The following is a 25,425-nucleotide window of genomic DNA, read 5'->3' as shown; positions in this document are numbered from 1 at the left end:
TACTTTGACCTACTGAAAACATAATATTTTTTCAGCTGTAACTTTGCCCTGAGTTCATATAGCACCTTTCTTCTCCTCCTTCTCCATGTGCTGAATGACATGTGAGGTTTTTTTTCCTTTTTTTAATTTGAAAAAGTAACATGTTTGGCAGCATTAGGATAAAGAATGGTCTCTTATAAGTTTATATAAACACACTGAAAAGCTTACTCATGTAGTTTATCCTCTCATCTTACTACATATGTAAACAAGTGAGGTTTTAGTTTTTGTTCATAATATTTAGATTATTTATTTTGGAAATTTAAAAATTTTGCTTCTTACATCTGCTGTTCTTCACTAGAATAAATAAGGATTATGGAGTTTTCCTGTCACCTTTTCTTAAATCTCGTTCATTATATAGATAACAAGCTTCTTAACACAGACTATATTTTAACTTACTGTTTCATCTGCTATACATGAAAATAGTAGATGTTTCATAATTAAGTTGAATGAAATTTGTAAATGCTGTAAATCTTTAATGGGATTTTAAAAAGTACTTGAGAGAAATCCATGACAGCTCAGGGGCTTTGGAATCTTACCTGGTTTCAAAACCTAGCTCAATCGCGTAACTATCTATATCTCTCTAAATCTCATCTCTGAAGTAGGGGTAATGATCCCTACATCGCAGGGGTGTTTTGAGCATTACATAAAACAGTGTATGTTAAGGACTTCATATAACATGTAACATATGGTGACTGTTCAATAACATCTGCAATTTATGGTGTTGTTACACTATAATTAATATGATACTGAACTCTGAGATTCTCCTTACTCCCTTTTTTAAAAGGACAGACACATCTTGTTAAAAAAAAAATTCGGAAGCATTAGTGGGATTACTCCTACCTTGGAAGCACAGTAGTCACTAAACCAACATTATTAAAAATAAAGTACTTTTTAGAGGCTATAATTGAAAGCTTCAGTTTGAAGTCAGACAGTCCTGGCTTTGAGTCTTGGTTCAGCTACTTAAATATTCTGTGATTTTAGGTGAGTACCTTAACTTTTGATTCCAATTGCCTCATCTTTAAAATAGAAATGGTAAAAACTTACCTAGTGCCTGGCACCATTAATAGTTTATTATTATTAATATTGTTTTATTCCTCCTCTTTTCTTTTTCTCCATGTTCATTGGTCACTTTAAAAAGAAATTTACCTTCACTAACTATCCATCTTTAAACTCTCCCATGGCTCCTTTTAGTTCCTCACTCTTCCTGTTAACATTAATTCTTTTCTTGTTTATTTTGAATTGCATTTTTAATGATAATGACTTATAATGACCAATTAATTGACCATAAAATAGAGGAATGATGTGGGAAATAAAAGATGGAGCTGAATGTCTTAGTAAATTTTAAACCTAAGTCATTAGCTAACCTTTACTTCCAATAAACTGCATTTCCTTTACATGGTAAATAAAGATGAGAATAAAATGTTGTGGGTGTTTAATGATGATGTCTAATTGGCTTTTGTAGTCCCAGCTCTGAGAGTATACTTGAATTAGTATTCTGTTTCATGAATGATTTCTTGTCTTGATTGTCATTTGACCATTGAATTTTCTTTTATATTTTAAATAAAGGCTGGATTTTTCCATATGTAAATCTCTATTTGTAATCTTTCAAGTAGCAAGTTGTTTTAAACTGTTTATTTTTAAAAATCTGTCAGCGGAATTAGAATTTTGTTGTAATAAGGACTGTAACTTCCAGGATATATTTAATATTACTTACTGAGTATTGAAAACTTAACTTTAAATTGTCCCATTTTTACAGAAGATAAGGTGCAACTACAACTAATCTACTTACTATAAAAAGACAGGATAGCATATAGGCTGTACTTCACCCAGCCACTCTAACATATCTGCTTCTACAAATAGAATATTTAAAGGTTGATGTGTTGCCAGACTCTATTTAGTGACCTTGAAGGTATAAATCAAGAATGGTGGCCTGGGTGTAGTGGTTCATGCCTGTAATCCCAGCACTTTGGGAGTCTGAGGCAGGTGGATCACCTGAGGTCAGGAGTTTGAGACCAGCCTGCCTGGCCAACATGGTGAAACCCCGTCTCTACTAAAAATACAGAAATTAGCTGGGTGTGGTGGTGCATGCCTATAGTCCCAGCTACTAGGGAGGCTGAGGCCTGAGAATCACTTGAACCTGGGAGGTAGACGTTGCAATGAGCTGAGATTGCCCCAGTGTACTCCAGCCTGGGCAATAGAGTGAGACTCCATCTCAAAAAAACAAACACAAAAACAAAACAAAACAAAAACAAAAATGGTGAACAGTACAAGTAAGAGACTAGGCCTAAGTTTGTGGCATATTTCCTGTGAGTTCCCACACTCAATTCAGTGAAAGTAATTTTATTTTCTTGGTGTATACATAAATTCTGAGACTTGGCTTATTCTGTGTTATTATAATATTATATATTAGTTACAATGTGCTTTGAAATGTTTGTTGTACACTGAAAAAAATGGACTTATGGAATGATAGAACTTTGAAGTTCCGAAGTATCCTAGAGATTAGTGTAACTTCTTTTTATGGATGAAAAATTAAGGTTTAAAGAATAACAGTGATTTAATCAAGTTTACAGTCTTAACCTGGAGACCCAAGACTTCTTTCTTACTTCTAGTCTGGCATTTTTGGCTCTAAATTCTCTTTAAGATTTTTATGCTTTCCCTGTATTTGTTTTATCAAGGAATAGAAACATTAAAAAAAATTAGGTAAAGCTGCTAATCCAAAAACAAATGAATTAATTAAAAAAATGGACTGTGTGTTATGGATGATTTTAATTAAACAGTGATTTAAAAAATTTGTTATATATCAATACATAGCTATTTAACTTTAGGATAGTGTTGCTTAAAATTACATTTAAGACAAATAAATATTATGATACGTTGCATATATTTTGACTTCGAACACACATTGTAAATTATAATAATACTTACTTGTTCAGTAAGAGCTATATTCACAAGAGACCGTGCAATAGTCTGTTTTCAGAAAAGTTGAAGATGCTTAGCAGAGTCTAAAGTTTAGTCTTTTAAAAAAGTATATGAATGGGAATACCGTTTAGTTTCTTGAAAGATGGTTTCTTTAAATAGAAACTAACATTATGAAAACTCTTATTATCAATAATGTATCTATGTATCTGCCCTCTGGGACTTTGTGTTCTAAGTAAGCAAGAGACATAAAGAAAGTATACAAACAACAAAAAAACCATTGCTTAAATACATTAAATAAAATAACAATATAGTCAGATGTTTTGGTGAGTACCACCTATAGGATGAAGTATAAATACTTCTGTCCTATTGTATTCTATTGGAATGATCTGTTAATATGCCTACATTTCCACCAAACTATGTTCTTCAGGGCAACAAGAATCAAGTATTAGGTAGTTATTTTCTCATAGTGTGCTGGGACTATAACAGATATTGAATAATAAATGAAGGAGGGTGAGAACTTGTGGTTCCTTGTCTTTTCTGTTTTATTCAAGGTCATGAAGGTTCCTGAATCCAGAGCTTACCTTTCTACATCTGTCCCCTTTCAAGTTGCTGAGTTGTAAAATATTAGAAACACATGACACCAGATTAGTTTTTGTTGAATGGATAGGTAGAAATATGGCTAAAATATGAATGAAGTACAGAGGGTGCAAGAGGAAGTATATTGCTCTTCAGTTTCAGTATTTATTTGAGTCATGGAAGGAAGAGGATCTTAATGAATATCGGGGGAGATGAACTTGGTGAATAGTGAAGGCTAGCTAGGTTCCCTACTCACTAAGCATCAGTGTCTTTGGAGATACTCAAGAAGGAATGGCCACAGGCACTGTGATCAGGGGCAAAAAACAAATAATCAAATACACTAAAGAAAAGCAAAAGAGTTTTGTGGTAGGAAATAGTTAAACGTACCATGTGTTCAGTTCTCTAGTACAATTTAAAATGGATATATGTTTTAACCACTTTCAGGCTTAAATAGTAAAAACAGCTTTCTTTACCGGGCTGTGTTTACTTTTGGCCATGTTCACATTTTTGATATTTCTGATTATTTTAAGGACTTCCTATATTGTGATTTTGTTTCTTTGCTACTGCTTGCGAGGCATAGTTTTCGTGTAATTCTACATGACATAGTGATGACAGAATAGTACAGTTTTTCTTGAAAGTTTTGTAAGACCTATAACAGGAAGCAATAAATTGTAAATCTGTCATTTCCTACAAAGTCTTTCCAGAGAGAAAACACTATTTTCCAGCTGAATGAACTTTATTTGCACATTATTTGTTATACTTTCTGTACCCTTATGTTATATCGGCCTAATACATTTTGATGTTTCTTTTATGTGATTGCTTTTGTTTAATCACCCATATTTTTGTTGATAATAATAAAATTCCATGTTTTCATATAAATATATTCAGTTTCAAAAAACAAAATTGTTTCTAAAAGGCCATTAACCCAACCAAAAATAAAGCATACGAAAAAGTAGTTTAACCAACCAACCAACCAAAAAAAACAAACAAAAGGATTATAAACCTGGGAGGCTCAGCTTAACTTAATAAGAGGGATGTAACTATAATATGAAATAACATTTCTTTCACCTATCAGTCTGGCAAGGATAAAACACAGTTTTTGTGGGTATAGGAAAATAACTAGTGTAAGAAATAGCTACTTTCATATGCTGTTGTGGGGAGTATATATTGGTATGATTTTCTTTGGAGGTCAATTTGGCAATATTTGTCAAAATTAAAAATGTACTTGTCCTTTGACAAGAATTCACCTCCAGCGATACGTTTACAAAGTATACTTTGGTATTTAGAAAAGTTTATTGCATCCATTCTAAGTATTCATAGGAGACTTTAAATAAACTTCAGCATATCCATATATGTGTATGCTTTGTGTATATAAAATTGAAAAGTATATGTCTTTAAGACAATGTCTGTATTTGATATATTTCTATGTACAAAGGTATGTACATACTCATACAAAATTCTATAAAAGTCCAAAAATCTTAGAAGGGAACTTCCTTTTCATTGTTATTTGTTATTCTGTTTGAATTTTTGTTTTTATCATGTACATGCATTACTCTTTTGTATCAGTTTAACAGCTTTTTTGAGGTGTAGTTTATATGCTATAAGATTTACCAGTTTAATGTATCAGTTTCATGGGGTTTTCAAATATTTACTGAGTTGTGTGTGCATCCAACCCTGCAATCTAATTTTAAAACCTTTTCATTGCCCCCAAATAATTCTTGTACCTATTAACAGTCCTTCCTCATCATCCCTTAGTAGTTCCTCTCCATCACCCCTTACTCCTCCAACTCTAGGCCACCACTGTTCTACTTTCTGTAGGTGGACTTGTCTGTTCTAGAATTTTATATTAACAATATCATACATAATTGGTCTTTGTAATTGGCCTCTTTCACTTAGCATAATGTATTTGAGGTTCATCCATGTTTTAGTATGACTGATACTATTTTTTTAATTTAAAACTATTTTTACAAAAGTGAAAACAGCAATTTCAGAATTACTTATCCTGCTGAAGTATATTGCCCCATGGCTGTGAAGTGGTAATGAATGATAGAGAAATTTTTTCAAGTTAAAAGTTACCATGTATTGAGCATCTGTGATGTGCTAGTCACGCTATTAGGCTTTATGTATGTTACATCATATATAAATCCTTATAGCTTATGTAATAGGTAGTATTATATTGTTTCTACAAATGAACAGATTAAATATGATCATTAATTTTTTGTGTCAATTTACACATGAAAGTGTAAAGCATATATATGTGCAGATGTATACTTTGCAGCTAAAGTTAAAATATGTAAAGTGCTAAAATATTGCTGTAATACACAATGAAAATGTCATTCACTGTCTAGAGATGTCCAGTGGAACTTTTTGCAGTGATCAGAATGATCTATATCTGTTATGTCTGTTATGGTATCCACTACCACATATGGCTTTTGATTACTTGAGATATGGCTAGGGTGAATGAAGAAACAAATTTTAATATTACTTAATTTTAATTAATTTAAATTTAAATAACCACACTCTGATTCCGGTCATGATTTGATACCAGTGATAGATTTATTCTTCCAGTTGGAGAGTGGAAACAACTTGATCAAAAACATGAACAAAGTGTATGAAAAAATGGTATGCAAGATCCTGGATATTAAGTGTTGAAGGACAGTGTTCCCTGAGATATAGGAAACAAATGTGCTCTACAGTTACCCAAGCTTACTGTCTAGAGAGAATTTCCGGGCATGGATTAAAGAGGGGTCACTCAGACAAAACCTAGAGGACTTTCTGAGTTGAGGAAATAAAGCTCAAAGTGTAGGTGGACCATGCTGGATTCAGGTAACAGAACAGAGGACTAGAGAGGAAAGTACTCAGCTGATTACTGAGTAGGACTTGCATGTGAGGAACCTGTTCCAAGCCAAAGAAAGAACAATCTGAAGAATTAGAGGTTTTTAATTGGGTAGTTAGCACTCAAACAGGAATAGGAATATTGTCTGTTTCTATTAGCCAGACTGGAAAATCTCAAAGATTCATGTGGCATTGGGTAAAGTACACATAATGTTTTACCTTAGTATGGGGAATAATTAGCCCTGGATTTCATCTCTTATTAAAATGTCCTAAAAGCAAGTCCTTAAAAGATCAAATTGTTTCCAAGTAACTTAACTGTGTCTCACAACAAAGCTCAAGAAAACTTATGGGAATGCAAACATAGGCAACACCTATTAAGGTAAAATTTAGAATGGCTGACAGCCAGTAAAAAATTACCACCATGCAATAAGAAATAGGAAAATTTGACCCATAATGAATAGATAAATCAGCAAATTAGTACCAAATGATAACTTATAAATATGTTAAATTGCAGGCAAAGATATTAAAAAGAGTTATCATAGCTGAATTTTATAGTTTCAAAAAGTTAGAGATATGGAAATGGGGAAAAAGGAAAAATGAAACTTCTAGAGATGAAAATTACAATTTGTGAAATGAAAAGCTTACTGGATGATATTAATGACAGATTATACATTGCAGAATAAAGTGTTAGTGAACCTGAAGACATAAGAATAGAAACCATCTAAAATGAAACATAGAGAGAAAAGAGACTTTTTTTTCTTTTTTCTTTTTCTTTTTTTTTTTTTTGAGACAGAGTCTCATTCCATCACCTCGGTGGAGTGCAGTGGTGGTCTCACTCACTGCAACCTCTGTCTCCTGGGTTCAAGGAATTCTTATGTCTCAGTCTCCCAAGTAGCTGGAATTACAGATGTGCACCACCATGCCTGACTAATTTTTGTATTTTTAGTGGAGACAGGGTTTTGCCATGTTGGACAGGCTGGTCATGAACTCCTGACCTCAAGTGATCTGACAACCTTGGCCTCTCAAAGTGCTGGTATTACAGGGATGAGCCATTGCGCCTGGCCATGGTTTTGTTTTTTTCTTTTTTAATCACCAAATAAAGATAACATCTGTGAGTTGTGGGTGACTTCCTATTCATGTAATTGGAGTTCTTGAAGCAGAGAAGGGAGAAGAAAAAATAATGGTGAAATAATGACCAAAAATTACTCAAATTTGATAACTGTAAACCCAGAGATCCAAGTAGCCTAATAAATCCTACTACAGGAAATATTTTGAAGACTACCCAAGGCACATCGTAATCAAATTGTGAAAAGGCAATAGAGTGACATTTGTAAACCACTGAAACAAAATGATCCATCAGCCTAAAATTCTATACCCAACAAAAGTATCTTTCAAAACAAAATGAAAAAACTTTGCAGACCTACATTTTTAAGTCAAAGTGATTAAAATATAATGATGAATTTAGATATATCTGTACATACATACACTGTGGATGACAATAATAGCACAAAGATCAAGAGGGGAGAAATGGAAATGCATTATTGGAAGATTTTTTTTCTATATGTTAAGTAGTATAATGTCATTTGAATATAGACAACAATTTATAGATGTATACTATAAACCATAAAACCAACACTAAAATACGCCAACAAAGGGAAGAAAATGCAATCATTGAAAAATACTCAGTTGCTGGGTGCAGTGGCTTACACCTGTAATCCCAGCACTTTCAGAGACCAAGGTGGGTGGATCACGTGAGGTCAGGAGTTTGAGACCAGCCTGACTGACATGGTGAAACCCCATCTCTACTAAAAATACAAAAATTAACTGGGTGTGGTGGCATGTGCCTGTATTCCCAGCTACTGGGGAGGCTGAGACAGGACAATTGCTTGAACATGGGAGGTGGAGGTTGCAGTGAGCCGAGATTGCAACACTGCACTTCAGCCTGGGTGACAGAGTGAGACTCCGTCTCAAAAAACAAAACAAAACAAAACAAACCAATACAAAAACTTAGTTAATCAAAAAGGGGCAGAAACGAGGGGAATAAAACAGTAAGAGATAAGTAGAGAAATAAATAGCAAGATGATAGATTTAAATATAAGCATACCAATAATCATATTAAATGTAAATAGTATAAATATCTCAATTGAGAGACAAAGATTTTCTGATAGGATAAAAAAGCAGGAAACTATTATATGCTGCCTACAAGCAATGCACTTCAAATGTAAAGACCCCAATCAGTTAAAACTACAAGACAGCTAACATCAAGCCAAAGAAAGGTGGAGTTACCGTCCAACAAATAATGGGAGAGTGCTATAAGCAGCTTTTTGGGTGAATATGTTTATTATTTTGCTTATGATGATTATTTTACAGGTACATAGCTATGTCAAAACTTATAAAATTGTACACTTTAAATATGTACAGTTTATTTTGATTATACCTCAATAAAGCTATTAAATCATTTAGATAGCCACACGTGTCCAGTAACTACAGTATTGGACTGCAGTATCCTGTAAGGTCCTTGAGGGTCAGAATTGTATTCAAATATCCTCTCTATTTAGCAGGTACAGAGTAACCACTTGGCCAATATTTGTTTAATGAAGGAATGTAAGATACAGCTAGCTCAGTGAGCATGGACGTATCGCTTACCTTTTCAGGATCTGAGTTTCCTGATATGAAAAAATATGATGGTTTATATCAAAGTGTCTTTTAGCTTTAAAATTCTGTAATTTCAAACACAGAGGAAGTATTCTTCCTTATTTAGCTGTGGATTTAGATTTATTTGGAAAAATACTTTGTGAAAGTAACAATGATAAACTAGCACAGTTTTTAAAACTTTTTAAAAAACTTAGCTAAAAATGAAATGCTGTTTTTAGCATCTTTAACTAAAATAATAACAAATATATTTTGCATTAAGTTCCCATCTTTCTTGATGGAATCCAAAATCCTTCCAGTAGCTCTATGCATATGGTCCCCCGGCTTTTCTCTTACAGTGTCTCTGCTATCAAGTCTCTTCTTCTTTGACCACTTTGTATAAAATAACAACCCCCAGTCTCCTGTATTTCTCTTTCCTTATTCTACTTTATCTCCAAAACTCCTACTACTGTCTAACATACATCTTTTTAAAAATATATTCTCTTACCTGGCTAAAAGATAAGTTCCATGAGGCCAAGGACTTTGTCCATTTTGTGCATTGTGGTAAGTTTTAGAATGGTACCAGCCACAGTAGGAATTCAATAAATATTTGTTTAATGAATCAGTCAATTGCACTGTAATATCCTTTTGATTTATTCTCCTAATTATCAGTGATATTAGAGATTTCAAAAGGGCTCCCTGCTTAAAAATAATTTCTTTCCAGATTTATGTCTCTGGGTTAGGTTTTTCTATCTAGATCACTTATGTCAGTAACAAAACAAGATAAAAACAATCTGCTGAAGAATTTTATAAAGCTGGTTATAGCATTCTCCCATTATTTGTTGGACGATAACTCCACCTTTCTTTTATAAGCATCCTCTCATTAATTCTTCAGCAGACTGTTTTTATAAACTTTTATAAGCATCATCTCATTAATTCTTCTAAATAATTCAAAGTATGATATTATTCTCAGTTTATAGATAAGGGATCTAAGGTTTAGGGAAATTATATAAAATATCTAGAGGTACACAGAACTAGGATTCAAACCTAGGTCTATCTTAGTCTAACGCTTGAGTTCTGAAACATTGTACTTTTTCTCAGTTTCCAGTGTATTATTTGTAAAGATAATTACCAGTTTAGTACGAACACAGATAGGTTAGCATATTAGGATAGATCACACCAACATTTTGAGGGATGGGAGACTTTGGATATTTAGAGAAGATGAAGAGTGTGTGAAAGATTTGTGGGATACTTCTAGAGAGGTTTTTAGTGTGATCTGCAAGGGGGACACTGATTAGTGGAGGAAAAGCCTGAAGCATTGAACATCTGGGAAGGATGGCATTGTCTAACAGGGATTGAATGATAGAGAAATTTTAAGAAATGAATATCATGACTGAGTTTTGTTAGTCAAATTATAGCCAGTAAATAAACCCACTTAGACTTTAATTTATAATCAATTGGAAATAACTGAAAATTATTTTACATGCTTTAAGTTATGTTTCTAAAAACAGTGAAATGGTAAAATGAACCTTACGCTTCATGGATAGGGTGTTTTAAGTCAATGGAGAAGAGAGATGGAGAGAGGAAGGAAGAAGCGAAAGAGGGAGGGGAGAAGAGTATGTGTGTTTAGCACAGAAAGAGATTTTATAGATATATAATGTTACATAAATATATATAATATTTACTTCATATTAATTGATACCAATCCTCTTTTTCATTGGTATATTTATACATTTCTAAGTCATTCAGGCTATATATAATGCTTATCTTAGGCTAAGACAGCAAACTTGTCAAGCTTGATTTGTAATGGCATCATTACCATGCTTTCATCAGGTTGACTAGAAATTATTTGTGTTAGAAATAGCAAAACAATTTTTCCAGTGTTTTCATTTCTGTTCTTGTGGTTAGCCTTTCACAATCGAAAGAAAGTTCATTTCTTATTTGTCTGTGATGTGAGGCCATTGACAATTCTTATGCTTAATTTATACTGTTGTTTTTTAACATAAGAATGCATTCTACAACTTTAATTTTTGTGATTTAAAACAACTTTTCCAATCTGTTTTTTTGGTGTAACTAAGACGTTAGTCAGGACTGGAGTTCTGGGTTCCTTCCACATACCATCTTAATATGGTTGTGTTTACTGTGATGTTTTTGAGATCATCATTTCAGATGTTCTTATGCCTGCTTCTAGAGGAATTACTTTTATAGCTAGTCCGTATTCCACAAAGGAATATTGTATTTTTATGAGCTTTTCTTATTGATTAGAATTGGTTAACAACTGTACTGTATTTTACATTAGAAAATCTGGTCATCTTCATATCATAGTTAATAAGCTTTCTGATTTATTCACTGAATTGATTATACAAAAGCTGTTGTCCTTGTTTTTAAGTTAAGCTTGCTTGTTTAGGCATTCTAACAGAAAGTTAAAAATTTGCTGCTCCCTTTTTTTTTTGAACCCTGTTACCCTTCTATCCAGTCTGTATATGTCTGTATAATATATATAATTATATACATGATGATAGTTACATATAAGTATTGCAATTTATTCTCCTAATATTGGTTATATTAGGGGTGTCCAATCTTTTAGCTTTTCTGGGCCACATTTGAAGAAGAAAATTTGTCTTGGGCCATACTTGAAATATACTAACACTAATGATAGTTGATGAACTGAAAAAAATTGCAAAAAAAAAAAAAATTACAATGTTTAAAGAAAGTTTACAAATTGTGTTAGACCACATTCAAAGCTGTCTTGGAGTTCATGCAGCCTACAGGCCGCAGGTTGAACAAGTTTGGTTTATATGAAAGGTCGAGAATATGAAATGTATGTGACTGGTTTGTGTATCCTTTTATTGTTTCAGGCACAAGATTTAATAGTATTTTGCTTTTATGATTCACTCAAATGGTGATGTCAGCGTTCTTTTGCAAGTAATGTATTTTCTCCTTGTTACAGGTCCTTTTGTTTTGCATCACAGCTGCCATGTACATGTTCTTTTTCAGGTAGGTTCTGTTATACCTATGTACGTTAATACCCCAAACAGTATCCCTTTGTAATTTTATCAACCGTGAAACTAAAGTATTCTCCAAATAATTATCCGTTACAAGCAGCATACTTCCCCCCGCACCCAGAGTGGACAGAGATAAAGCATTGCTTCTTCATGAGTAAAGAAAAGAGAAAGAGAGGGAATGAAGGTTGATTCCCACCCCCCATTCTATTTATAAGTTCATCCTAGAAAGTTGAGTATGTCAATTAACAGGACTCAAATTCTGATAAGTGAATTTTTATCTTTTATGGACCTGATTGTATGTAAATACCTAAGTATTTTTCACTCAGCTTATAAAACAATCAACATTTTACATTTCAATAAGAAAAAAGTGACAGTAGAGCTCTAGCTAAGCGTTCTGCAAAGACACCCTAGCGCACTGATAGTCTGTAAACTATTGTTTGTTATAATGCCAACGTTGTACTTTTCACTGAGACCGGTCTCGGGTTTGTCAGGGGCTAAGAGGAAGAGTGTTAGGATGGCCCAAGATTTAAATGCCAGTAAGAAGGATTTCTGTCATCTTCGTATAATCCCAGCAGTGTGCAATGTGATTTTTGATTAGGGAGAGTCCCCTCCTTTATAATCTTTATTTATTTTTAATGATACCAATTAATTTCCATTTATTTTACTCTTATTGCCCTCATTTGAATAGACCTTTTTGGTGTTTACAGATCTAGCAAAAGTAAGTCTTAGCAGACAGGACCAGACTTTTCAAATTAAAATTTGTGCTTAATTAACAAAGACAGTTGCGGATTTTTAGTAGGATATATTTGGTAGATATATATATTTTTTAAGAATAAAACAATCCAACCATATCAGAATTTTTTTAAAAAAATTATTTTTAATTTTTGTGGGGACATAGTAGTTGTACATGAGATGTTTTGATACAGGGATATGATGCATAATAATCAAATGCTATTATCTTATGTGTTACAAACAATCCAATTTACACTCTTAGTTATTTAAAAATGTACGATGTATTATTGATGATAGTCACCCTGTTATGCTATCAAATAGTAAGTCTCATTCTTTCTTTTTCTATACCCATGAATCACCCCCACCTTCCCCTACACCCCACTACTCTTACCACCCTCTGGTAACCATCATTCTACTCTCTATGTCCATGAGTTCAATTGTTTTGATTTTTAGATCCCACAAATAAGTGAGAACATGTGACATTTTCCTTTCTGTGCCTGGCTTAATTCACTTAACATAATGATCTCCAGTTCCATCTATGTTGCAAATGACAGGATCTCATTCTTTTTTGTGGCTAAATAATACTCCATTGTTTATATGTACCACATTTTCTTTATTTATTCATCTGTCAGTGGACGCTTAGCCTCCTTCCAAAGTTTGCTATTGTGACCAGTGCTGCAACAAACATGGGAGTGCAGATATCTCTTCGATATATTGATTTGCTTTATTTTGAGTATATACCCAGCAGTGGGATTGCTGGATCACATAATAGAGATCATAAATCTCTATTTTTCCAGAATTTTTAAACCATTAATTTCCTACTAGTATGTCCTAATAAGTATTTTACAAAGCAAAATTATATAATTTTAAATTGTTTTGAGTTTTAAAAATGTCATATGCAAATAAAAATGATGATGTTACTGTTATTATTCTTGTAAAGAGACAGCCAGACTTTTGGAAGGGAAAACATAGATGAAGAGTCAAGGTAGGGAAGACTTGAACTGCACAGGATTTTGTATCAGTCATTAGGATGCTTAGTATTTTGTATCAGTCATTAGTGACTGAAGAATTATTGGAGCTATCTGGTTGTCTTTGTGAAATTGTTTGATCTATTTATTACTTTTACTGTATCTTCATATACAATATACTTTTCCTGTGGTCTCTTTCCTATATTTTAATAATTTAGAGGTGGGTCATGGGAGTTATGAACAATGACTCACTGATTTCCAAAAACTTCTTAATTGTATTCAGACACATTATTAGGATAGTATTGCAAAAAGTTCACATAGTTTGCCTTTATATTTTTATGTTTTATCTAGTCTGAGGATATTGCATACCCAGTAGGGAAAATTCAATCATAAAAAGCTTAAAAACTAGAAACCTAACTTGTTGACATACACAAGAAGAAAGTCCAATCTCAAATAAATTTTCTTTTTCATGGAAATTCCTAACAGAGCAGGTATTTAAAATCCTTCCCATCGTGGAACTTAAAGATGTACTTGATTGATGTGTAGCATTTCTTAGTCATCAGAAGTTTTTGAGGTTTAAAAATAAATCATTTGTTAAATACACCGATAGAGGCCCAATTTATAGCATGGGTCTAGGAAATTATGTTTTGAAAATTGCTGCCATCAACCCAGTATTTTTGGTGTCGAAAGAAAATCAACCCTATAAATATGTGTTTTGGTGCAGAGCTACGGAACCTTTTCCTGTTTCAGTCACAAGTCTAGGTTAAAAACAACAGTTTAAAATACTTTCCAGAAGGCTCAATACAAGGTTTAAGTGCCAAAATAAACACTTTTAATTTTCTGAGGAAAGGGGTTGTTTTTCTCCTGAAAGAAGTACTATCACCAAATTCACTGTTCTTGGCAGGAGTTAGTTTGAATAGCTCAACAGCAGAGGTTTGGTATATGGTAAAACCAAACAATTTATAAAGTATTACAACCAAACAAAACAATATTAGATTTGTCTGCATGCTAGCTTGTGTTTGGGAATGAACAAACACTATTGTACATGACACTTGGCAGGTCCAATTGTATTTGAATATTTTATTTTAAAATTAAATTTTATTATAAATACATATATTTGAAGACACATTTATTTCATTTATTAACAATTATGTTAAATCTAATTGCATGAAGTTGGATAGTCAAATGAGACTGTCCCCAGGACTCCGTTTATGGTAACCTCCTATGAGAAGAGGATAGGGAAGAATTTTATATTTGAAATAAGTCAACTTGTGTTTTTATCCTAATGGGCAAAGGGGAAATGGGCAAAGGGGAAATGGGGAAATGAGGCCCGCTTTCAAGAAAAAGAAAATATGCCGGTTTTTTTTTTTTCAAAGAAAGAACTTGAGAAGTAGTTTCATAAATGTTTTCCAAAGATGTCGCAAGATGTGACGACTATACTATGAATTTACTTAAAAGCAACACGTTTTTTGATATTGAAAACTATGTGAAAACTATAATGTGTAATGAAGTAACTTACTTTTACATAGCTCTTAATAGTTTTGTAATAGTTATTTTACATATATTTCATATGTTAATGATCAGATTTTCACATTATACACCAGAAGTAAGGCTTATGTTCAAATGAAATCACCCACTTACTTCTGGTGTGTAATGTGAAATGCTTCAAAGGCTTGGGCTGGGAAAAGGTAATGTGTGAGGAGAGAGTTCTAGTTCTTTTCTGGTCAGCTGGCCTCACAGCCATGTAGCTAGCCATCACAAGTGTCTCTTGATATACATGCTATGGATTCTGTTAGGAAATGGATTACAAGGGAAGGTGGAACATATCCTGAGGATGTTTTGAAAGAGCTTTTTGTATAATCTCAGTGGGCATTCTTCATAATAGTTTTACCTCCTTTGTTCAATCACCTTATTTTTATTATGTATGCTATTGTCATTGCTGTACCTTAGGTCATTGTTTGTTTCTGTTGATTTTGGCCAAGCAGAAGTCATATTTAAAAACTTTTTAGAAAATTTGGTCTCATGCACCCCTTGAAATAATTTCTTTACTTCCAAATATGTATTTATGGGCAAATCAGTTTGCATTCATCATAATTTTTCATTCAGGATTGGGCCTTCCCAACAGTCATGTGGAAAAATAAATCAGTTTCTTTTGATCACTAACTCTTTTAATTAAGAAGCAAAAGAAAGAATCAACAATAAACATCAAAACTGTTGCACTTAATCCTACACACACATAAAAAAGAAAAATGCAACATTTAAAAATACTAGTTCATTGGTTTTATATTCACCATTAGGTACCTGTCTATGAAGAATATTTGAGAGAAAGGAAGTAGTTCAGCATAATTTTTTATAGATAAATTTAAAGTAGTACTGTAAAGTGTATTATAACTACTTTGATCCTAATCTAATAAGTACCAGTTAGAAATTCTTTCCACATGCCTTTGCAAAGGCAACAACAAATCCAGGTTTATTTTAACATATAGAGTGAATGGTTCCAACTTGTCATAGCAGTTAATCTATAGACTATATGGGACTGATTCACAATAGAAATATCTTAAATAATCTGATGTCAACATTGTGCAGCATGGCATTTATAGTTAGAAATCAGTGCAAGTCAGAGTTTATTGTTATACTTTAAACATTTAGAAACATTATTTCTTTTTGCCATTTGAGAATTCTAATCAATTCTCTGTGAAGGCATAAATAAATGATTTTATTAGTCTCAAGGTGTAGATTTAGTTTGTCTATTTAAGAAAACCAGACTATTTATTGATTGGACAACCTGCAAGTATTGAGTGAAAGACTTGTGATTATTCTTGAACATCTTTATATAAGTATACCTTAGTATATTAGAGATAACTTTAGCAGCAAATAAAAAACTTTTGATCTTGACCTTTAAACTATTTACTGATTTTTAAGTGAAAGGTCTTTAATGTTAATTATGTTCTATGTTTATTTTTAAATTTAAAAATTTTTAATTTTTATAGGTATATAGTAGGTGTATATACTTACGGGGTTCGTGAGATGTTTTGATACAGGCATACAGTGCATACCTAACTGTCATATCAGGATAAATGTTTCATTGCCTCAAGCATTTATCATTTCTCTGTGTTGCAAACATCCTAATTATATTCTTAGTTATTTTTAAATGTGCAATAAATTGTTGACTATAGTCACCCTGTTGTGCTATCAAATAGTAGGTCTTATTCATTGTATCTAACTGTATTTTTGTACTCATTAACCATCCCCACTACCCTCCACCCTGCCCCACCACTACTTTTTCCAGCCTCTGGTAACCCTTGTTCTACTCTCTATCTCCATGAGTTCAATTGTTTTAGTTTTTAGCTTTCATAAATGTTTGCCTTTGTGTTCCTGGCTTATTTCACTTAAAGTCCTTGAGTCCCATCCGTGTTGCTGCAAATGATAGCCCTTTCTTTAAAAAAAAAAAAAAAAAAAAAAAGCTGAATAGCATTCCATTGTGTGTATGTACTATATTTTCTTCATCCATTCATGTGTTGATGGGAACTTACATTGCTTGCAAATCTTGGCTATTGTGAATAATGCTGCAATAAATGTGAGAGTGCTTGATATCTCTTTGATATACTGATTTGCTTTCTTTTGGGAATATACCTAACAGCGAGATTGCTGGTTCATATTGTAGTTCTATTTTTAGTTCTTTGAGAAACCTCCAAACTGTTCTCCATAGTGTTTGTACTAATTTACATTCCCACTAACAGTGTACAGGGGTTTCCTTTTCTTCACACCTTCTCACAGCATTTGTTATTGCCTGTGTTTTGGATAAAAGCCATTTTAACTAGGGTGAGATGATATCTCATTGTAGTTTTGATTTGTGTTTCTCTGATGATCAATGATGTTGACCACCTTCTTATATACCTGCTTGCCATTTGTATGTCTTCTTTTGAAGAAGTAGCGTAATTGTAGTGTAATTTGAAGTCAGGTAATGTGATTCTTCCAGTTTTGTTCTTCTCGCTTAGGATAGCTTTGGCTATTTTGGGTCATTTGTGGTTCCGTGTAAATTATATGATTTTTTTTTTCTATTTCTATGAAGATTGTCCTTAGCATTTTGATAGGGATTATACTGAATCTGTAGATTGCTTTGAGTAGTGTGGACATTTTGACAATACTGATTCTTATACTCCATGAACATGGAAATCTTTTTATTTTTCGGTGTCCTCTTTAATTTCTTGTATCAATGTTTTATAGTTTTCATTGTAGAGATCTTTCATTTCTTTGGTTAATTCCTAGGTATTTAATTGTATTTGTAGCTATTGTAAATGGGATTACTTTCTTGATTTATTTTTCAGAATGTTCACTGTTGGGATATAGAAATACTACTGATTTTAGTATGTTGATTTGGATCCTGCAACTTTACTGAATTTGTTTATTCTAATAGTTTTTAGTAGAGTCTTTAGGTTTTTCCGTATCTATCATCTGCAAAGAAGGATAATTTAACTTCTTCGTTTCCAAATTGAATTTCATTTCTGTCTCTTGTCTGATTGCTCTAGCTAGGACTTTCAGTACTATGTTGAATAACAGTCATGAAAGTGGGCATCCCTGTTGTGTTCCAGATCTTAGAAGAAAGGCTTTCAGTTTTTTCTCATTCAGTATGATACTATCTGTGGGTCTGTTGTATGTGACTGTTATTATGTGGAAGTATATTCCTTTCAGGTTTTTGAGGGTTTTTATCATGAGAAGATACTGAATTTTGTTAAGTGCTTTTCCAGTATCAATTGAAATGAGCATATGTTTTTTGTTTTTCATACTGTTTATATGATGTATCACATTGATTTATCTTTTCAAAAAAACCAGCTTTTCATTTTGTTGATCTTTTTTATTTTTTATGTATATTTCATTTTTTTCTACTTTGATATTTATTATTTTCTTCTGCTAATTTTGGGCTTGGTTTGCTCTTTTCTAGTTATTTAAGGTGCATTGTTAGGTTGTTTAAAGTTTTTCTGCTTTTTTGATGTAAGTGCTTATTGTTACAACTTTTCTCTTAATACTGCTTTCACTTAGTACTGATTTACATATGTGAAACCATCCTTGCATCCTTGGGATAAATCCCAGTTTTTCATGATGAATTATCTTTTTAGTGTGCTGTTTAATTTGGTTTGCTAGTATTTTGTTGAGGATTTTTGTATCAGTGTTTATCAGATATATTGACCTGTAGTTTTCTTTTATTGCTATATCTTTGGTTTTGGTATCAGGGTACTACTGTCCTCATAGAATGAGTTTGGAAGTATTCTTTTCTTCTTTATTTTTTAGAATAGTTTGAGTAGGATTGGTATTAGTTCACATAGTAAAATTCTGCGGTGAAGCTATTGTGTTCTGGGCTTTTCTTTGCTGGGAGACTTTATTACAGCTTCAATATCATCCTTTGTCATTGATCTATTCAGGTTTTGGAATTCTTCATGGTTCAATTTTGGTAGATTGTATGTGTCTAGGAATGTATTCATTTCTTGAAGGTATTCCACTTTATTGGCATATAGTTGATCATTATAGTCTCTTAGGAGCGTTTGAATTTCTACTGTAATTCAATTGAATTACTTGAGTTGCACTGTGTCCTTTTTCATCTCTGATGCATTTCTGCATTTTGCTTAGTTATTCTGGCTAAAGGTTTTTTGATCTGTTTATCTTTTCAAAAAACCAGCTTTTCATTTTGTTGATCTTTTGTATTTTTGGTGTGTATTTCTTTTATTTCTACTTTGATATTATTTTCTTCTGCTAATTTTGGACTTGGTTTGCTCTTGCTTTTCTAGTTCTTTAAGATGCATTGTTAGGTTGTTTGCTTAAAGTTTTTCTGCTTTTTGATGTAGGTGCTTATTACGAACTTTTCTCTTAGTATTGCTTTCACTGTATTTCATAGATTTTGGTTTGTTGTGTTTCCATTTTCATTTGTTTCAAGAAATTTTTAAATTTTCTTCTTAATTTCTTCATTGGTCACTCAGTGTATTGTTTAATGTCTATGTGTAGTTTCCAAAGTTCCCTTTGTTATTGGCTTCTACTTTTATTCCATTCTGGTCAGAGAAGAGACTTGATATGATTTCAAGTTTTTGAATTTTTTAAGACTTGTTTTATGGCCAAACATATGATCTTAGGTTCTTTTTAAAAAAAATTGCTTAAAAATACACAGGAACCTAGTCTAAAAAAATTAAATTATATACAGAATTTAGAGGTTAAAAGTTGTACTTCAGAGTTAGGAGATGTGCCTTAAATAATTAGATTTTATTGTAAAGGGATTACTTGCAGCAATGCAGACAGTGAATTTGGGATTTGGAGGGGATATATCACAGGTAATAGGGGATGCTGTTGCAGTTATCCAGCAGAGAAATGGTGAGGACTTGACCAAAGCTTATGGCAACGTTATGGTGGAAAGTAGGTTTATCTGAGGTGTAAGGATTGCTGCTTGGATGAGGAAGAGGAAAAACGCTGGAAGGTAAGCGAATTATAAAATAGGAAAAATGTGTGAACATTGAATATAAGCTTTGCAAATACTGAGGCTGAGGTGCTTTTATGACATTCAGCTAGAGAAATAATGGGTGTCAGTTGGGTATTCAGAGCTCAGGTGATAAATCTAGGCCAGGGGTAGAAATGTAGGAGTTATCAGCCTGTAGATATTAGTTTAAACCACGCAGGTTGATAGTGTTCTGTAGTGAGAATATGGAGATTAAGAAAAAGGGTTCCAAGTATGGACTGGAGAATCTTGATGTTCGAAGCATAGGCAGTAGGAAAGGAGTCAGTAAAGCAGAGGCCGGAGTAGTGGCAAGAGGCATTATAAATACCTTGTTAAATTTAGGGTCTACTATTAGCTCTCACACTAGCTGTCTGACTTTAGACAAATTACATAACTTTACTACACCTCATTTTCTTCATTATGAAAACATGTGGGCCTCATAGGTAGGGCTGTGAGGATTGAATATGACACAGTGTCTTTCAAATGTTTTTGATGTGACCCAAAATAAGAACTGTATTTTATATATTATGATTATGTTACCATATATACATGTATATATATGTATATAAATTTCCCAGAAAAATACTTACCTTCCTACATGTGATATATTTGGATATTTTCTATTCTAATTTATGTTTTTAAAAAGCTGCGTTGACTCACTGATGGATAGCAGCCAGTAGTGAGAAAAAACATGAACTAAAACGCGTGAGCACCTAGAACAGTGACTGATCACTTAGCAAACGCGGAGTTAAGAGTAATGATTGTTGTTTTTAAACCAAGAGAGAAAGTTGACTAAAATACAGAATTTCAGTAAGGACAGCATTATCTTTATTGTTACTGCTCTAGATGTATCCAGTAAGTGAGAGGTAAAAAGTATTCATCTGCAGTCTGAGGGTCAGTGGTAAGCTGCTAGAGAAATTTCTGTAGTTGGGTTGGGGTAGTGGATTAAGAAATAAATGTAAAATAAGGAAGTAAGAGTGAGTTTAGTAAACTCAAGAAGCTTGAGAGAAAAAGATAGGGCCATTTGTTAGAGGATTAAGGGTTTTTCTTTTCTTTCTTGTCCCCTTCCTACCCTCCTTCTCTCTCTTTCTTAGACTGGAGAGACTAGACTCTAGGAAAGTTTAAGTGAATAAGAGAAGACTGAAGAAGCAGACAAGATTGATAAATTGGGGAATGGGAAAGAGAATAGAGTCTAAAGTCAGGTCCATAATGTCAACATTTAGGGGTACATTATTAAAATTGTCTGGGAGAAATTATTATAAATGATTAGGAGGAAATTAAAATGGTTTGGAAGCCTTGCACATGTGTTTTAAGTGAACGAGGACTGAAAAAAAGTAGGAAATAGAAAAATCTAATGCTCGTGGCTTTCTAAATACATGATCTTTCTTAAAACGTAATTTAATTTCTTATAAAAATAGACATGGAGCTGGGCACAGTGGCTCATGCCTGTAATCCCAGCACTTTGGGAGGCTGAGGCGGGTAGATCACCTGAGGTCAGGAGTTCGAGACCAGCCTGACCAACATGGAGAAACCCTGTCTCTACTAAAAATACAAAATTAGCCAGGCGGGGTGGCACATGCCTGTAATCCCAGCTACTTGGGAGGCTGAGGCAGAAGAATCGCTTGGACCCGGGAGGCGGAGGTTACGGTGAGCCGAGATCATACCGTTGCACTCCAGCCTGGGCAACAAGAGCAAAACTTGATCTCAAAAAATAAATATATATATATGTGTGTGTGTGTGTGTGTGTGTGTGTGTGTGTATAGAGAGAGAGAGAGAGACAGACATGGACATACATGAAGCCATTATTCCTCAGAAGATATATACAGATGAAATGAGGCACTTCTATTATTGGCAACCAAACCTGTGAGTTTACCAAAAATGCAAAATTTGTTCAATGAAAAGAAGTATTGAGATTGTTAGGACTGTTGCTTTCCTCAAAACAAATGGAAAAGATGAGAAAACATGGGTTCATAAATGTTGTGAATCATTTCCTTTGAGAATAAAAAGCTTATTACACCAAGTCACATGACTGTGATCTGACTTTCTTTATTGGTAGAAAAAAATTTGCCTGCTCATTTGTTGAGTGTACTCTAAGAATGAGAAACTAGTGGCAAATCTGTTGTCATTTTTTTTTACCTGTCAGTCTTTGAGGTAGTTGTGCCCAGATAAAGAAATTACTCCAACATTTTATGATGAATATAAATTGTTTTAGTAGAAGGCAAAGAGAAATATTGTATGGAGAAACAGCATGAACCTAAATGCAACCCCCTAAGGTAAGGACTTAATGGGACACGATCATGTGAAAAATGGCCCGTTGCCTTTCAAAAACTTGCAATAAAAATGACATTCTTAGGTGGTTTTAAAAATGTGAATATTTTATTTGTTATTTTCACTGATGTCAAAGTTCAAAAGTGGATAACATTCACATGTTATTAAATCAGTGGAAAACTCACACCACTAATACATTATTCATTGCTGATGGTCTTATCCTAGTTCTACAATAGTTCTCAGAGGTTCCACTGGATATAGTAGCCTCTTTGTCAATCAAGATGGTTGTTTGAACTTAAAATAAAGGATGAGCCATATATATATATGGCCTGGTGTACATTTCTAACCTGATGCAATTTTAACTTGTTAGCATTTTAAGGTAAATCAAATTGGCACTGTGTAATCTTATTTCTCTCTAAGTTACAATTTACCTAGAATTTAATAGTAACAATCGTTGTCGCATGAAAAAGTAAATTTGTTGCATGTTTTATAAATTCTTTTTATATTATTGACAAAAATTAATAATTCTTATAAATTCAGTTTACTCTTTAGAAGTTAGGAGAAATGAAAATAAAATGTTGTTGTTTTGAAAATGACAGTCCACAGATTTTAAAAAAGCATTTTTTCAATAAAGCATTTATGTTTTGAGCAAGAAGGGTGTCTTATATATAACAATCTGTTACCTTTGCGGAAGTCTCAGCACATCAAACATTCATACATAAAAGAAATGATTATGATAAATTTCTAATAACAGTGGCGAGTTTTAAAAATAATTTGGGTATTTTTTTCCTTGACAATGTCAGTAATAGTTTATTAGTATTGGTGATTACTAGAGGGAATTTTAGGTAAAACAGTACTCAGTAAATGTTTGAATGAATGATGCTCAGTTAAAAAAAATTTAAGGATTTGAAGTAAAATTTTTAGCCTTTCAGAGTTTTCATTGACTTAATTAAAAGCATACACGTGTTTTAGGAGGTTCCATGGTAGAACAGAAATCATACAGTCTTCAATGCCGTATATAACAGACCCCTCTTTAGGTTTTGGCTCTACCACTTACAAACTCTGTGGCCTTCAATAAGATACTTGGCTTCTTTCATCTTAAATTTGTCATGGATAAAATGATCCCTGTGGCTATGAAAACTTAGAACAGATAATCCTACAAGAACATAATATTTTTAAACATTATTTATGTTTCCAAGCCCATCTTTAAAAGTCATTCAACCTATAAATGAATCTATAAAATATAGTTGAAGTACAGTGCCAATGGTACTATAGAAACAAATAATATTTATGATAATATTTCTTTGGGAAAATACATTGATGTCCAGCGTGTTAGCCCTAAAGCAAAAGGACTGGGAATTATCCAGATGTGAGCTACTCCACAGTCCCATATTTGGAGCTAGAGTTCAGCATTTGGGGGAATGGGGAGTGATGGGACAGAAGGACAAAACTGGAGATCTTAGTGGTAGAATGGTTAAAAACAAAATAAGGGCCTGGTACAGCAGCTCATTCCTGTAATTCCAGCACTTGAAGAGCTGAGGCAGGAGGATAGTTTGAGCCCAGGAGTTCGATACCAGCTTGGACAACATAGGGAGATCCCATCCCTACAAAATATAAAATAACAAAACTAAGTAGGTTAATACTACAAATTGAGGAGCCAAAGGATTGGGATTATGATTTAAAATAGGGCTTTTCCTTTCATTCCTCTTTTTTTCCCTTTCTTCTCCATTTCTTCTCTACTCTGACCAGAGGAATTTGGGACAGCACAGTAAATGGGGCTGGACAAAAAGGGATCTTGGAGTATAAAGTGGAGATTGGCACTTCAGAGCAGGTAGGGGTGGGAGGAAGAGGGCAGGGCAAAGAAACAAATATATTGGCCCTGAATTTGCAGAGAAGCAAAATTCTGCCATCCTTCCCTCTATTGCCAGCCTTACTGTGAACTAGTTGTTAGTGTATCCATTGAAAACTGGATTTAAAAAGCTAGAAAGATTAAAATGAGTGATGAATGAAGCCAAATAAGGCATCCAGTTTTTCTTCATTATTCAGATCTTTCTGGACATGTTTTATCATAACTAGATAAAGCCACAGGTGACTCTTAACGTATCTGCAGGAGCTGGGCATGGTGGCACATGCCTACAGTCCCAGTTACACAGGAGGCTGAGAAAGGAAGATTGCTTGAGCCCAGGAATTCAGGACTGTAGTGCGCTACGATTGTTCCTGTGAATAGCCACTGTACTCCAGCTTGGGCAGCATGAGGAGAATCTTGTCTCTTGAAAAAAAAAGTATCTACAAGCACTTTAAAAAATTATCGTAGCCAAAGAGCTGCCATGCAGTTGGCCTTTCTTTATAGTTGACTGTTTCTCTCCCTGCCTGTAAGGGAGGAAGTGAAGGTGAAGAGGAGGGAGGGTTAAGAGGAAATGGTTGCTAGAAGCAGTGAGGTCAGAGGAGGTCTTCAGTGTTTATCTAGAGTAGCCCTTTTTATTTAAAGGATATACATTCATTTTGTGTGTATCTTCAATGTAGCTATAAGATACTATTTTCCCAGAATTTGCTAGTATATCATCTGGTTGGTAAATTACAAAACTGGGAATAACTTTTTAACTTTATAATGAAATACATTGATGTTTAAGGGATCTATTAAAAACATTGACCTCAAGACCTGCCTATTACTCCAAGGAGTAGGTTACTCCCTGTCTCCATGTAAGGACAACCTTTTAATGCATGTCTTTTAAAATGAGGTTTGAAGTTATAAACCTATTTGAATTTACTTTTAAACTAAATATCACTTTATGTTTAAATATTATTAGAGGATCCATTATATTGGCCAAAATAAGTGATTCCAACTGTATAAACTTATGTAACTTTATACCTCAGTTTTAATTACAGCTAATTCCATCTCATTTAGGCTTGAGATATAAATATAATCTGATTTTGAAAATGTGAGATTAAAGTTATTTGGAATAAGATACAATTT

The 25,425-nt window shown here is 33.3% G+C and overlaps 1 protein-coding gene across 4 annotated transcripts in view; it reads left to right on the top strand.

Moving 5' to 3' along the window:
- Positions 1–25,425, top strand: part of TMEM135 (transmembrane protein 135) — a 255,633-nt gene that overhangs the window by 167,884 nt on the left and 62,324 nt on the right. For all 4 annotated transcript variants that reach the window (XM_017948833.3, XM_017948832.3, XM_017948831.3 and 1 more), the window contains one exon: positions 11,951–11,997. In XM_017948833.3, coding sequence (XP_017804322.1) covers positions 11,951–11,997 — 47 coding nt within the window. The remainder of the gene's footprint in view (positions 1–11,950; positions 11,998–25,425) is intronic.

The sequence above is a fragment of the Papio anubis genome, chromosome 12, assembly GCF_008728515.1.
Source record: "Papio anubis isolate 15944 chromosome 12, Panubis1.0, whole genome shotgun sequence".
Classification (NCBI taxonomy): Eukaryota; Metazoa; Chordata; class Mammalia; order Primates; family Cercopithecidae; genus Papio; species Papio anubis.
This window is presented reverse-complemented; position numbering and strand designations above follow the sequence as displayed.